This window comes from Diorhabda sublineata, chromosome 11 (assembly GCF_026230105.1).
Source record: "Diorhabda sublineata isolate icDioSubl1.1 chromosome 11, icDioSubl1.1, whole genome shotgun sequence".
Lineage (NCBI taxonomy): Eukaryota > Metazoa > Arthropoda > Insecta > Coleoptera > Chrysomelidae > Diorhabda > Diorhabda sublineata.
The window spans coordinates 2,283,816-2,300,230 of record NC_079484.1 but is presented as its reverse complement, the minus strand read 5'-3'; the positions used below and the strand labels follow the sequence as shown (position 1 = coordinate 2,300,230).

Sequence of the window (16,415 nt, the reverse complement as noted above, 5' to 3'; positions counted from 1 at the left end):
ATACTAGGTGTTTCCAAAGTTGTTTTGAGGATTTCTGTGGATGATTCGTTATTTAATTTTGAGATGTAAAGGTTTTACAAACATGTGTGCTAAGTCAAATTAGTCTGTTCTTCACCAACGCCCCCATCCCCATCTTCTCACATTCATTGTAAGTCTTTGTGAACTGATAAGGGCTTGCCTCCTCATTCTTTGAAAGTTGCCGAACCATCTCAACCTCTGGCGTTTAGTATTTTATCCATTTCCCCTTTATATCGGATTCTCCAGTCTGCTTCTTTCATTCTAATTCCTCCATATATTCTTCTGATAATTTTTCACCTAAAAATCATTACCACAAGTTACAGTTGGTCTGGTTAGAGTCCTGTAGGTTTTTAATGTCATTTTTCTTGTGGTTAGTTTGTTTTACAGGGTTTCAGGTTTGCAAAATACTCTATTACCACTTGGTATTCTTTCTTGTATGGTTCTGCTTGGTTTTCCTCGAGATGTTTAAGTTTTTTGACATCTTTGAAAGTTTTATCATCTAAGATGAAATCTTCTACTCTTTTATAATATTCTGATGCCATATTCTGGAAAATGTATATGTGATTCATGCATTAGGATGCTCTTTTATACATTTTGTAGTGATTGTATTTTGGATCGGAGAAGGATCTCCACACCTGTGGCCTCCACGGTCACCAAGATCATCACTGTGATCTTATTTACAAAAATCCAGGCTTTTTTTGAATTCATTTCGCAATACTTGTATTTTAGTTTAAGGTACACATTTTGATCCATGTAGATCATTAGCGATAAGACTTATCACACATGTTTATAAGAGTTTTTCGCACTTCGCTCACAGAATTCTTGCAGATTACTTTAGAAACTGTAATCGTAAGATTTGTTGAACATTTTCTAAGATAATGATACGAGAAGTATGCAATAAGAATGATAAAACTTGTGATAAGTAATTGTTATATGGTAGTTGTGGGACAGTCAAATTTTTAGAAAAGAAATATCCAGATTATTGGAAATTCCACACTAGAAATATTACGGGTTCTAATTTTAATCAACAAATGAAATATACCATTCGATTAAAAAACTTTTCATCTGGGAATGACCATAAAACGATGTCATTCATGGTCATAATTTCGTGGAACAAACGGCATTGTGTGAGAGTTGTGACATAAAAAAATTAGCAGAAATATGTGACTTAAAACAGTGATAAAATATCATTAGGGTATAAACACCTATTAATGGTCCGATACCCATGTAACATAGTTTTTCTATTATTGTGATAAGTTGGATTTTTAGTATCAGTTAATTAGGATTTTATCAATTTTTTTTCATATTTGTACAACTTCTTTTTTAGTAGTAAAAATTAATCTGGAAGGTTTCGATAGTCGAGTAGGAATCAGATACAGAGTCCCTAAATGATCAGCTCCAAAATGATATGAGAATTTTGAAGAAAACTGCAGGAATCGAAAAAAAGACCAAGATACTGGGTTTTATATTTATCCAGAGTCTTTCTGCGATATAGAAAATTCCTCCCATAAATTTTTTTGAAGAAACCAGAAAAAAAAGCACCATTGCATTTCCTTTTCAGCATCAATTGCTTCAAAAAGTTACTTTGTAACTTTAATACTGCTAGATCCAAAAAGTATTTAAATTTGAAAAAATTGATACTAGCTCTCTCACAAATCAGTGCCCAAAAGGTACTAGAGTAGATTCTGTGAGGAGAATTAAATTTCACTTCACTTCACTAGGTATAGTAGTTCATTTGAACCCTAGATCTGGAAGGTCGTGGACGTTCCTTTGCAATTTTGATATTGTTACATCCAAAAAGTATCGGAAATTTGAGAAAAACAAGGAAGATATGCTTTTTTACATATTATATCCCAACGTAAACTGATTAGTGTAGATTCAGTAGCGAGGAAAATAAAATTTCACTTTATCTAATTAAGAAAACCTTGCAATTGGAGGCATACACAATGAATTAGAAGAAGATCTAATCTTCTTGAATGCAGCACAGACAAAGTAGTTCATTTGAACCCTAGATCCGGAGGGTTTGTTTGGAAAACAAGGATTTCTTTCGTTTCCCTAATGGTACTGGTTTAGAATATGAGTAATAATAATGTATTAGTTTTTCTTTTTTATAGTTTCAGTCACTAGTGTCTCTAATTTATACGAGGGTCTTTGGAAATGATTATAATAAATATGAACCCTCACACATAGCTGTTCCTTCCATGCAAATTTGCCATATTTTAGGAAACATTTTTTTGGATCGAACCTTTTACATTCCTCTAGATTGTTTACTTTTAATATATCATAAGATAGTAAATCAGTAACAGTTAGAAAAGGGGAAAAACCTGAAAATAAAATTATTAAAAAATGCTTATTAACTGAAAAAACAAACATCCTTATAAATGAGTGGGATTAATGTTCCTTTGGTTGAAAGTTTGTTTTGAATATACTATTGAAAGCAATGAAGACTGTCCATAATGTTTTTTTATACGATGATTAATGTTTTATATATGTAGTAATGATTTTTTTTTCAATCTTTGGGGTCTTTTTGTTATTGCGTTTTACAATCTCACGAGTACCTGTTGTCAAAACTTGAAATTCATTTATATTTTTCTTACATTTGCCCAAAATAATTGTCAGAGAGATCAATCTTGTAAGACAACTTTATTTGCGTTTGTTTATGTTGCTATTTTTCATTAAAATCTCAATTATATTATCTGTAATACTTAATAATTCCATTTTTTCCGTTTTTCATATTTTTATTGGAACAATATTGTATTCAATCAACGCGCAGTCCTCTAATTGTTCCGATCAACCCTTTCCTGTAACTTCTCCTAATTAAATTTTAGGTATTGTAAGCAACTTTGGGCTTCTGTAATTTCATATCGATTCTTATTTTTTATGTAATCCTAAAAGGGCTATACACAATATAAATTACTTCTGTGTCATCTGAAAAGGGCTATAAATAATATAAATTACTTCTATGTACTTTAAAAAGGGCTATAAACAATAAAAATGACTTCTGTGTACTCTGAAAAGGGTTATAAACAATACAAATGACTTGTGTACTTCTATGTACTTTGAAAAGGGCTATAAACAATAAAAATTACTTCTATGCACTTTGAAAAGGGCTATGAACAATATAAATGACTTCTGTGTACTCTGCAAAGGGTTATAAACAATAGAAATGACTTGTGTAATCTGAAAATGGATATAAATAATATGAATTACTTCTGAGTAGTGTTCTTAAGTAAAAAATGTTGTTTTTCTACTAAATCGTTTCATCAAATCTATGTTGAGGTTGCATGTGCACATTTTAAGATTGAAAATTTTCTATTTGAGGTTTATCATGAGGAGTTCAATATGAAAACTTCTCTTACAAATATGACACAAGCTTTTTTATGTATCGATAAAATATATGCCAACGTTTTAACTTCATTATTTTGAATATTATTGCCCAATGCCCAAAATTATATCAAAAGTTTGGTAGAATTGATGATTTATTATTATTGTTTGTTATTAAAAATGATGGTTCCATTGTATAAAGGAGTAGATACAGACTTTATCTAGCTAAACCTTAAGAAGCATTATTATAATAGATATTTTGAAATATATAGATTTCAAATTTCCTAGATTAGCTGTTTGTCATCATGCACTTCCTGAGTATGCTAGATTATGTTTAATTGTACCACATCAAAGTAAATTTTATCAAAACGACCTTAACAGAAGTAACAAATACTTTATACGTAGTTCCATAAACTTTTGAAAGGGCATTAACATCAGTCATAGTTGCGGAAATCCTAATTTTCACCTATAAATTAATATCTTTTGTTTTTTACAAAGGGAATCATTCTTTTCCATACTTTTCTTTTGATTGGGTTATGTATATTTGCCACATGGATGAAAACTTTCATTCGTCCCTACTGTACTATGTAACATTATTTTTTATTAATTTCAAAAGATAATGTTACTTTATTTTGTTGATACTGTGATAAATATCTGTGATACAACATACCACATATGTATTCAATTTCATGTTTTTATTATTAAGTTTTATTTAAGCAATCGTTTATTGTGATATTTTTATGGGAAACAATAATAAAAACTTCACCTTTAGTACATATTATTTTTTATCCCTATCAGTGAAAATTTTTTAGTTCACTGAGTATATTTTTTTCTTTATCCCGTGAAGTAATTTATATGTTTTAAACGTTGTAATGTAATAAATATAATAATTTCGGTGGTGAACTACTGTTAGGAATTTTTTGAGTAAGATTCGTTAAAAAAATGTCGATATAAATAATTTGAATATTTGAAATTGAAAATTAAAAAAATGAACGACTTTACATCTAATATGAAAATACTTTGGAAGTTGCAATCTTTTTAATCTATTATTTTTGCTTTTAATTATATTATCATTTCCAAATAGAAATTTCAGTTCACCCTATAAAGCTCAGATTTTATGCTAATACAGTATTTCACATTTAATGATATTATTTAAAAGAATCACACATCTAATTATTAGGTTTGAATTAATTTTTTTAATACGTGGATATTGAAAAGCAAGTAAAGTAGTAGATATTGAATTATTTGTTTTTTCATACTAAAAAATTAGTTATATTGAAACAAATAATAATCGGTTTCGATTTAGAAAGATTCTCAAAAAATACCAATAGCTTTTCTAGATTATAGTATATATCCAAAGATAATTTTCAATAACAGTTTTTTAAGATACAAAATCAATTTTGATAGATCCGTTGCAATATATCCAAAGTTATATAATGTGAAAAATGTCTTAGATAAAGTTTCATTTTTGCAAATCATTTATTAAATCAAAATGTAATATAGCTCACTGTAACAGTGTGATTTCTTTTCACGCTATTTTTATCAGATTTATTTGACTCGAATCACTTTATTTTCACAATACACGCACCACAATTTAGGTCTACAGAATCTTGTTGTCTTTCTTAAAAATCTTCAATTGGACTTTTTCCTCTTGTGAGCTTAACAGGGATTGAGTATTTTGCTGATATTATTTTACCTCAGCTTCTTTCGTGAAATGTTTCATATTGTTTTTCACAACATGTTTTCATCAAATTTATTTCACGGGATAACTAATTTGAAATCATATTTCCACTATGTACACACCACAATTTAAAGCAACAACAATGATTATTCGATCACAATAGTTCACAGAATTTCCTTTTTTAAAAATTTCAGTTGGAGGTTTTTCTCTTGTGAGCTCGTTTTACTTCCCACAGCAATCCAGTATTTTCCAAATATTATTTCACTTAAGGTTAATTTCTTAGGGAAGTGTTTCGTGTTGTTTTTCACAAAGTGTTCCATTGATTTCACTGGAATAACACTATTCACGCACTACAATTCTAATCTCCAACAGTGGTTATTCAATTAACATCTAAATGCCTCCTATTTTCTTAATAGTTTGCAGAATTTAGTGAAATATCTTTTTTAAAAGCTTCAATTGGACGTTTTTCCAATTATAAACCCATTTTACTTCCAACAGGATTCCAGTATGTTACAAATATTATTTCACTTTAGCCTCATTTTTTAGAAAAATGTTTAGTATTGTTTTTCAGAGTTCTTATGCTTTCAATAAAGTAATATAATCACTTTTATAATTTTCTTAAGTTCTTGATACATTATTTTGACTCAATTAATTGCGTGATCATACAATCACAACAATAATTGAGTGAATAAAATGTTTTAAAACTTGTGAGCTCGTTTTACTTCCCACAGCAATCCAGTATTTTCCAAATATTATTTCACTTAAGGTTAATTTCTTAGGGAAGTGTTTCGTGTTGTTTTTCACAAAGTGTTCCATTGATTTCACTGGAATAACACTATTCACACACTACAATTCTAATCTCCAACAGTGGTTATTCAATTAACATCTAAATGCCTCCTATTTTCTTAATAGTTTGCAGAATTTAGTGAAATATCTTTTTTAAAAGCTTCAATTGGACGTTTTTCCAATTATAAACCCATTTTACTTCCAACAGGATTCCAGTATGTTACAAATATTATTTCACTTTAGCCTCATTTTTTAGAAAAATGTTTCGTATTGTTTTTCAGAGTTCTAATGCTTTCAATAAAGTAATATAATCACTTTTATAATTTCCTTAAGTTCTTGATACATTATTTTGACTCAATTAATTGCGTGATCATACAATCACAACAATAATTGAGTGCATAAAATGTTTTAAAACTTTCAATACATCGACCCCAATTTCCCAAACGCCATTTTTGATATTTACATCAAAAATATATCGTAGGTTAAAACTTTTTCATTAATAAGTTCGCAGCAAATATAAATTTTCGCGTTTTAAAAATAACCAATATTTTTATAACTCACATAGATCGATAATATTTAGTTTCTTCGGGATTGTATGGAATGTTCTCTCTTTGGTAAACTACAAATGTTTTCCGCCTTTATAGGCATGCGCCAACACCGTCAGCTGTTCAGTACGAATTCCCCCATTTTTGTTTGTGTTATTTTTTGGTAATTTCAATATTATCGTAACATTTGGTTGAGTTGTGATTATAAAATAATGTATTAGAAAACAATAAATTTCACATTTTTAATATTCACATTATAACAACGTCGATAATCGAGTATAAAGAAGCATTTAAAACTACACACTCCATGCCGTATTCCCATTATCACGTGATCATACATTCGCGTCTCGTAATTTCATTTTTTATGGGGTTCATAGAAAGTTTATTTAAAATAAAAAACCGAAATACTATATTGTTTAAAATTCACAGTTTCTTAATTATTTTATAGAGATGCAACGAAAGTTTTTATATTATACATAATGTCGAAAACATAGTTTGTTAATGTTTTTAAGTTGGCCAACGTGTTATTGACAGATGACGTTTAAATATAAAACTCGACGTTGTTTTAAACACATTGTTGGATTAATTATTATAGAAAATATGTTTTCCAAACGAGATTTTAAAAGAAAAAAACGTGAAGAACAAGAAGCCGCCGCTCACGTATTTCAAGATTTCATAGAAACGTTCCAAAACCCCCAATCTTCAGTTGCAAATAAGACGTTCGTAAGGTCGGGTCTGCTATACCCGGATAATCAAGAACAAGTTAACGAAAACGTTTCTAAAATATACAATCCGAAACCTTTGATTTGTACGAAACAAAACGAACCGAACAGTGCCGTAGAATGCGCGAAAATCTTAAAGGATAATATACCGGATAAAACGAAAAAACGTCTAAAACCAAAATCTAATTTGGATTTGTTGAAAGAAGAATTGAAATTGAGACACGATGAGAAGACGCGAGAAGAAAAGGGAAAGTTGAAGGAAGAAATCAATTTTCCACCAACGTCAACTTCCGACGCGGATAAACAAGGCACGACAAATTTATTTGTGGCTAATTTACATCCGTCGGTAACGGAAAATCACTTGATGCTCGAATTCGGCGCGTACGGTCCATTGGCGAGCGTTAAAATTCTTTGGCCGAGAGGCGAAGAGGCCGGTCGGAATACAAACTGCGGATTTGTGGCTTTTATGAGTAGAAAAGATGCCGAAAGGGCTTTGAACGATAATCAACATCGCGAAGATATGAGAGTCTGTTGGGGTAGATCGGTAGAACTTCCCTCTTTTCCGGTTTATATTCCGAATTCTTTATTGAAATTGTACCTACCTCCGCCCGCATCGGGGCTACCTTTCAACGCCCAACCCCCATCGCCGAACGGTTACCGAAACATACACGACTGTTACGTAAAAGTAACGATTCCGTTTAATAAGAAAATCCTGATGTTGATTCACAGAATGATCGAGTTTGTGGTGACGGAAGGACCGATGTTCGAAGCTTTCATCATGAATCGAGAAATCAATAATCCCGATTACAAATTTCTATTCGATTATCAATCGCCCAATCACGTCTACTACAGATGGAAACTATTTTCAATATTGAACGGCGACTCGCAGAAAAATTGGTCGATGAAGAAATTCAGGATGTTCGAAGGCGGTTCGATTTGGTGTCCGCCGATAGCGCCGTCTTACACCGACGGTATGCCCGAGGAATTGTTTATTTCGAAAAGCAAACCGAGAAACAAATTGTCCGACGCCCAATGCGACAAACTGACGAATCTCGTTAGGAATTTGACGACGCAGCGACGTAAAATTGCTGAAGCGATGATGTTTTGCTTGAATCACGCCGAAGCTATCGACGATTCGATCGATATAATCGCCGATTCACTTTTGAATCCCGACACCGGGGTTATCAAGAAAGTCGCCAGATTATATCTCCTATCGGATATTCTATCTAATTGTAAAACTAAACGGATCGATTTACAATACCAACAAGAAACGTTACTCGACATTTTTAGAATGCTCCGAACTAACGCCGATTCTTTGAACGTTTGCGATAGGGATAGTTTGATATTGAGGATACTGCGCGTGATAAGACATTGGGATATTTATAAGATGTTTCCGGTGGCGTTGTTGGAAACGTTGAATAACATGTTTTCGACGGATGGCGTTAACGACGAAGACGATACTTGTAGTATAGACGGACCGCTAGACGGGGCTAATTTACTCAAAAGATCGGAGTGTTTGGGAACGGACGATGTGAAAAAAATCGATTCTAATATCGATATCGCGAAATATTTCGTACCATCGAAATGGGATGCCGTAGATCCGGACGAAGTCGAATCTCAAGCGATGTCGACGGAGAAAATGTATCTGATGGAAATCGATAAATTGGCCGACGTGGGGGGCGCGAAAAAAAGAAAAAAGAAAAAACATAAATCTAAGAATCACTGAATTTTTGTTGTTTTATTATTTTATGTGTTTCTCGATGTATAATTTGCGAATAAACAAAAATTTCGATGCTAATCGAAGGGATCTATCGTTTCCTTTTATCTTGCGGCGATATTTTGCGTCCTTTTTAATATACAGGATGTGCGATAGTTATAGCTGCCGAAGATCTTCGACTTCTATTTCATTTTCTCCAAAATGTAACTCCGGAGCTCGAGTTTTTTATTTTTTTTATGATAGTATCGACGTTTTTCTTTCGATTTTTCAGTATTGCAACGTTGCCGTTCCGCAACTGTAGATTTATAGATTTATTTGAAGTTATTTTTCTAAAATTTTTCGCTACAATTTTCACCCTGTATATTTCTCACGAATATGAAAACTGAAGGCATCCAATATATATAGTCGCATAGATTCATGTTTTCTTAATCGATTGATGTCAAAATGAAATCGATATCTCGAATGGTTTCGAAAATATCGAATTTTGTATACGATCACGTCAAATTTTTTTCGAAATTCTGACAAAAATGTCGAAAATGCGGATTTATAGTGAAGGTCACATAGACGCACGTTTTTTCGATTGATTCGTGTCAAAATGAAATCGATATCTCGAATGGTTTAGAGAATATCGAATTTTGTATACGATCACGTCAAATTTTTTTCGAAATTCTGACAAAAATGTCGAAAATGCGGATTTATAGTGAGGGTCACATGGACGCACGTTTTTTCGATTGATTCGTGTCAAAATGAAATCGATATCTCGAATGGTTTAGAAAATATCGAATTTTGTATACGATCACGTCAAGTTTTTTTCGAAATTCTGACAAAAATGTCGAAAATGCGGATTTATAGTCTAGGTCACATAGACGCACGTTTTTTCGATTGATTCGTGTCAAAATGAAATCGATATCTCGAATGGTTTAGAGAATATCGAATTTTGTATACGATCACGTCAAATTTTTTTCGAAATTCTGACAAAAATGTCGAAAATGCGGATTTATAGTGAGGGTCACATGGACGCACGTTTTTTCGATTGATTCGTGTCAAAATGAAATCGATATCTCGAATGGTTTCGAAAATATCGAATTTTGTATACGATCACGTCAAATTTTTTTCGAAATTCTGACAAAAATGTCGAAAATGCGGATTTATAGTGAAGGTCACATGGACGCACGTTTTTTCGATTGATTCGTGTCAAAATGAAATCGATATCTCGAATGGTTTAGAAAATATCGAATTTTGTATACGATCACGTCAAGTTTTTTTCGAAATTCTGACAAAAATGTCGAAAATGCGGATTTATAGTCTAGGTCACATAGACGCACGTTTTTTCGATTGATTCGTGTCAAAATGAAATCGATATCTCGAATGGTTTAGAGAATATCGAATTTTGTATACGATCACGTCAAATTTTTTTCGAAATTCTGACAAAAATGTCGAAAATGCGGATTTATAGTGAGGGTCACATGGACGCACGTTTTTTCGATTGATTCGTGTCAAAATGAAATCGATATCTCGAATGGTTTCGAAAATATCGAATTTTGTATACGATCACGTCAAATTTTTTTCGAAATTCTGACAAAAATGTCGAAAATGCGGATTTATAGTGAAGGTCACATGGACGCACGTTTTTTCGATTGATTCGTGTCAAAATGAAATCGATATCTCGAATGGTTTAGAAAATATCGAATTTTGTATACGATCACGTCAAATTTTTTTCGAAATTCTGACAAAAATGTCGAAAATGTGGATTTATAGTGAAGGTCACATGGGCGCACGTTTTTTCGATTGATTCATGTCAAAATGAAATCGATATCTCGAATGGTTTCGAAAATATCGAATTTTGTATACGATCACGTCAAATTTTTTTCGAAATTCTGACAAAAATGTCGAAAATGCGGATTTATAGTGAAGGTCACATGGACGCACGTTTTTTCGATTGATTCGTGTCAAAATGAAATCGATATCTCGAATGGTTTAGAAAATATCGAATTTTGTATACGATCACGTCAAATTTTTTTCGAAATTCTGACAAAAATGTCGAAAATGCGGATTTATAGTGAGGGTCACATGGACGCACGTTTTTTCGATTGATTCGTGTCAAAATGAAATCGATATCTCGAATGGTTTCGAAAATATCGAATTTTGTATACGATCACGTCAAATTTTTTTCGAAATTCTGACAAAAATGTCGAAAATGCGGATTTATAGTCTAGGTCACATAGACGCACGTTTTTTCGATTGATTCGTGTCAAAATGAAATCGATATCTCGAATGGTTTAGAGAATATCGAATTTTGTATACGATCACGTCAAATTTTTTTCGAAATTCTGACAAAAATGTCGAAAATGCGGATTTATAGTGAGGGTCACATGGACGCACGTTTTTTCGATTGATTCGTGTCAAAATGAAATCGATATCTCGAATGGTTTCGAAAATATCGAATTTTGTATACGATCACGTCAAATTTTTTTCGAAATTCTGACAAAAATGTCGAAAATGCGGATTTATAGTGAAGGTCACATGGACGCACGTTTTTTCGATTGATTCGTGTCAAAATGAAATCGATATCTCGAATGGTTTCGAAAATATCGAATTTTGTATACGATCACGTCAAATTTTTTTCGAAATTCTGACAAAAATGTCGAAAATGCGGATTTATAGTGAAGGTCACATGGACGCACGTTTTTTCGATTGATTCGTGTCAAAATGAAATCGATATCTCGAATGGTTTAGAAAATATCGAATTTTGTATACGATCACGTCAAATTTTTTTCGAAATTCTGACAAAAATGTCGAAAATGTGGATTTATAGTGAAGGTCACATGGGCGCACGTTTTTTCGATTGATTCATGTCAAAATGAAATCGATATCTCGAATGGTTTCGAAAATATCGAATTTTGTATACAATGACGTCAAATTTTTTTCGAAATTCAAAAGTTAAAAAAATCGATTTTTTTGCAAATAACTCGTTTCCTATGGGTTTTACGCTATTTATGTTTATCATCAATATTGTAGAGCATTAAATTCTCTACAACTTTTGTTTGAAATATTTTTTCATACGGTGAATCGTTTCTGAGATAGAGGGCGGTTAGAATCCCGTTTGAAATTAACTAGTAGCCACTATTAGGGGCGGGCAAAATAATCGATTAATCGATATATATATATATTGTTAAAAATAGTCGGTAATCGATTAATCGGAAAATATAAAAATATCGATAAGATTTTTCGTACAAACGTTAAAATAATCGAATAATATAATAATCAATTTAACGATTAAAAAATTTATTTTCTGAATAATTATTTCGACATAATTCATATCAGAATCTTACTTCCAAAAATCTTCTGTAGGTTCGTTATTTGGTTTGTTTTTTGTAGGAATCAAACCGTAATCGTTCTTTTGAAGCTTTAATTCCGATTTTAGATCAATCGATTATCCGATTTATCGATTATTTTCGATTAAACGAAAATAATCGATTATATTTTTTGATAATTGCCCAGCCCTAGTCCAAATCAAAATAATCTCTTATAAATTATTGTTAAATGTATAATTATAAATAATTTTCATTTTTTATTAACTCATACAAATAGGAAACGAGTTATTTGCAAAAAAATCGATTTTTTTCAACTTATGACCCCCGATTTTTGAAGTTGTTCGCATCGAATTATATGTGAGTTTCGAGAGGAGTTTTAGGATGTTAAATGAACGAGTTTATAGCTGGGCATCTCGATTTTTCGAAATTCTTGGCCTAAATCTACCTAAAATTATTGAACTAATTCTTTTTAATCATTATCACTAGTAATAACCCAAAAAAATTTCGAAATTTTGTTGCTTGGAAACAGACAACAGGTAATCGATTATCTAGGGATTTTTGTTGCTTCCGTTGGTAATTTATAAAAATATTTATCTCCAACATTCGTAAAGGTTGTTGAAATAAAATGTACTAAAGGTCAAGTTTGATAAAAATGAGGTAATTTTAGAAAAATATGATTATAACAAACTGGTTGTTACAAAGTATTTATTTACATAAAAAAAATAACACCGCCGCTATTAAATTATAAACTACAACAAACAGTTTTTCAAAATGAAAAAATTTAACCTCACTTTTAGCACATTCCAAAGTCGTATATTTTATAATATAAAATCAAAGTTCGAGAACTTCAATCGTTCTGGAGTTCTAAGAAACGAGATCCTGGCAATTTCTAGCTACGAATTTTTATTTCCTTTACCTCACTTCTTCACGTTTGTTTTCGTTCTCCGTCCACTCTTCATCTGATTTTTTCAAATTCCTTCATCTTCTTATTGGTTTAAACTTTTGTCGTAACATTCCTCAATCTTCTAAATGCCATCTTGGACGTTTCCAGAGTCGATCATGGACATAGATCTTGTGATAGGCGTCCTTCTGGAAAATTCCAAGTACAGATGTTCTTTGAAAAACTAATCTAGAACCTTTCAACGTCATTTGGTAAACTGTAGAACTTGCAAAAGTGCTAGAACTCTTTTGGGTAGCGGGATAAGTTCAATCATTATAACTTTGAGATTGTCTGCTTTACCTGGAATCTTTGGGGCTCTATCAGGAACTCATTTTATGTATTATTGGTAAATTAACGCATTAATAGTTGTTTCTGTTGCATAAACTCGACCAAAAAGAACCTTATCATAACCTGTTTTGTCTGCTTAACCTCGAGTCTAACTGTCGAAGTTTGAGACTCCGTTTAGACATTCGTTGAGACAAGATTCTCTTAGAGCCATTCTTTTAACACCCAGATAATCAAGTATCCAAAAAATTTGATGTTTTCGTAAAAGATTTTGTATAAAGTTTCGAATATTCCAATACGAAGAGCGTTTCCTTGAGGTATTTACCAAATTATCTGTCATGATTGATGATCGACCTGATTATCAACTCATTATCGACAAAAATTGGTTGCGGTGGTAAATAAAATTAGCAAATTTGAACATCGATTTGTATAAAAATTTGATTTGTGCATGCTTAGACCAAAAAAGTCTGCATAGTTCTGAAATCATAGTCGGCCGTGGCGACAAGTTTTAAACTTGCAATTTTGAACAAGTGCGTTCAAGTCGTCGACGTCCGTTCGCCATTTTTAAAGTGTAGAAAAGTTCATTATCGACTTTCCTGAAGGGTGTGAATCGTACCCGCGTTTATGGGACGTACACGGCAATTCTTATAAAAACAAAGACAGTCGTTTAGCAAAAATTGCTAATTAATTCGTATCAAAAGCTTTGGAATCGCGTAAACTTTGGTGTTAACAAAATTTTGGAGTACTTTGGGCAAATAAGGGAGCCTCTGCTGCGCGTCTTCCTAGAAGATTTACCGAAGCACCCGACATAGTGCGCACTGTGAAAAACTTTGGTTTTTTGCTTATAACAAGAACTAGGACGACAACTGGCGCCATTAAATCCACCTCTAAGTCCGGCCAGGTACTTCTGGAACCATCTTCGTACACGGGCCAAAAATTCGAATCATTATCTTGCGCGTCGCGGTCATTATGACACGCCGGGCCTAAAATTCAACTTTTGGCCCATGTAGTGTGATTTTTAACAGAAAGTAAAGGTCCCAGCACGGAAGTACGTACTTTCGATCGAGGTACGAAGAAAAATCTTATACACTACACGAGCAAAAAGCTGAAATTTCTGTTCTGCGCGTCGTGATTTTTCGCCTCGGGCGTTATGACGCGCCGGGCCTAAAATTCAACTTTTGGCCCATGTAGTGTGATTTTCAACAGAAAGTAAAGGTCCCAGCACGGAAGTACGTACTTTCGATCGAGGTACGAAGAAAAATCTTATACACTACACGAGCAAAAAGCTGAAATTTCTGTTCTGCGCGTCGTGGTTTTTCGCCTCGGGCGTTATGACGCGCCGGGCCTAAAATTCAACTTTTGGCCCTTCTAGTGTGATTTTTAACAGAAAGTAAAGGTCCCAGCACGGAAGTACGTACTTTCGATCGAGGTACGAAGAAAAATCTTATACACTACACGAGCAAAAAGCTGAAATTTCTGTTCTGCGCGTCGTGGTTTTTCGCCTCGGGCGTTATGACGCGCCGGGCCTAAAATTCAACTTTTGGCCCTTGTAGTGTGATTTTTAACAGAAAGTAAAGGTCCCAGCACGGAAGTACGTACTTTCGATCGAGGTACGAAGAAAAATCTTATACACTACACGAGCAAAAAGCTGAAATTTCTGTTCTGCGCGTCGTGGTTTTTCGCCTCGGGCGTTATGACGCGCCGGGCCTAAAATTCAACTTTTGGCCCTTGTAGTGTGATTTTTAACAGAAAGTAAAGGTCCCAGCACGGAAGTACGTACTTTCGATCGAGGTACGAAGAAAAATCTTATACACTACACGAGCAAAAAGCTGAAATTTCTGTTCTGCGCGTCGTGGTTTTTCGCCTCGGGCGTTATGACGCGCCGGGCCTAAAATTCAACTTTTGGCCCATGTAGTGTGATTTTTAACAGAAAGTAAAGGTCCCAGCACGGAAGTACGTACTTTCGATCGAGGTACGAAGAAAAATCTTATACACTACACGAGCAAAAAGCTGAAATTTCTGTTCTGCGCGTCGTGGTTTTTCGCCTCGGGCGTTATGACGCGCCGGGCCTAAAATTCAACTTTTGGCCCTTGTAGTGTGATTTTTAACAGAAAGTAAAGGTCCCAGCACGGAAGTACGTACTTTCGATCGAGGTACGAAGAAAAATCTTATACACTACACGAGCAAAAAGCTGAAATTTCTGTTCTGCGCGTCGTGGTTTTTCGCCTCGGGCGTTATGACGCGCCGGGCCGAAGATTCAACTTTTGGCCCCCATTTTCTCTAGCTCAGTAGCTTCATAAATTGTTAATGAAACGAATATAAATACTATTTTTAACAACCAGTTTAATTTATTATATTTTTTATAAATCCGTAGGTAATTTTAAAAGACATGCCGTTTTTTGTTCGTTGTCCATATTAGATGTGATTAAAAACATTGTAAATCATTTTGTAATACTTTGATTCAAATAAACCGATATTTTTTTGGAAATTCGCATTATTTATTTAAAAAAAAAAATCGGCGAACGTCTTCATCCAGTACATCTCTCGCAACGACGACGCCCCGAAGCAGGAAAGAAGAATATCCGTCGTTTAGGACCGGTTTGATTTTATTTAGTTAGTTTTGATCTTTCATTTAAGTAATTCGTACTTGATGTAGACATTTTTATTACATTTTCTTACAGGAAATATTGAAACGAACCGAGAAAAAAATATATTTAAGTACTAGTCGCTCTATGTAAAATACGACGCCAAGGTAATTATGTGTGATACGTTAAGATGGATGGATGGATAATCGAGGCGATTATCGAAAGAAGAAAGAAGAAGAACGTCCGACGCTTCAGTAACTAATTCTCTTAAACGCCTGGAAATACAGCAAATAGAACCTGTGGATATTCCAGCTCTGCGTTGAGCGAATCAGCGTCAAAAATTATTTTTTTGCTATTCAAAATTAAAATTTTACAACGTGTCGTTCCAAATTTTTCTAAATTGCGATCACAACTGTTGATACGTCAAAAGTAAACGGCGTTGAATAATTTTATGTTGATCTTGGTTCTTCGATGAATATTTTTGCATTAAGAGTAATT

At 33.1% G+C, this 16,415-nt stretch overlaps 2 protein-coding genes across 7 annotated transcripts in view; both read left to right on the top strand.

The window, feature by feature from the left end:
* The window catches only part of LOC130450113 (E3 ubiquitin-protein ligase RBBP6), a 41,378-nt gene that overhangs the window by 9,080 nt on the left and 15,883 nt on the right, over positions 1-16,415 (top strand). The gene's annotated exons all lie outside the window — the stretch shown is intronic.
* On the top strand, positions 7-15,888 carry LOC130450114 (U2 snRNP-associated SURP motif-containing protein-like). The gene has a single exon (XM_056788318.1). It carries the CDS (start codon positions 6,889-6,891, stop codon positions 8,800-8,802), a length of 1,914 nt encoding a protein of 637 aa, XP_056644296.1. The 5' UTR covers positions 7-6,888; the 3' UTR covers positions 8,803-15,888.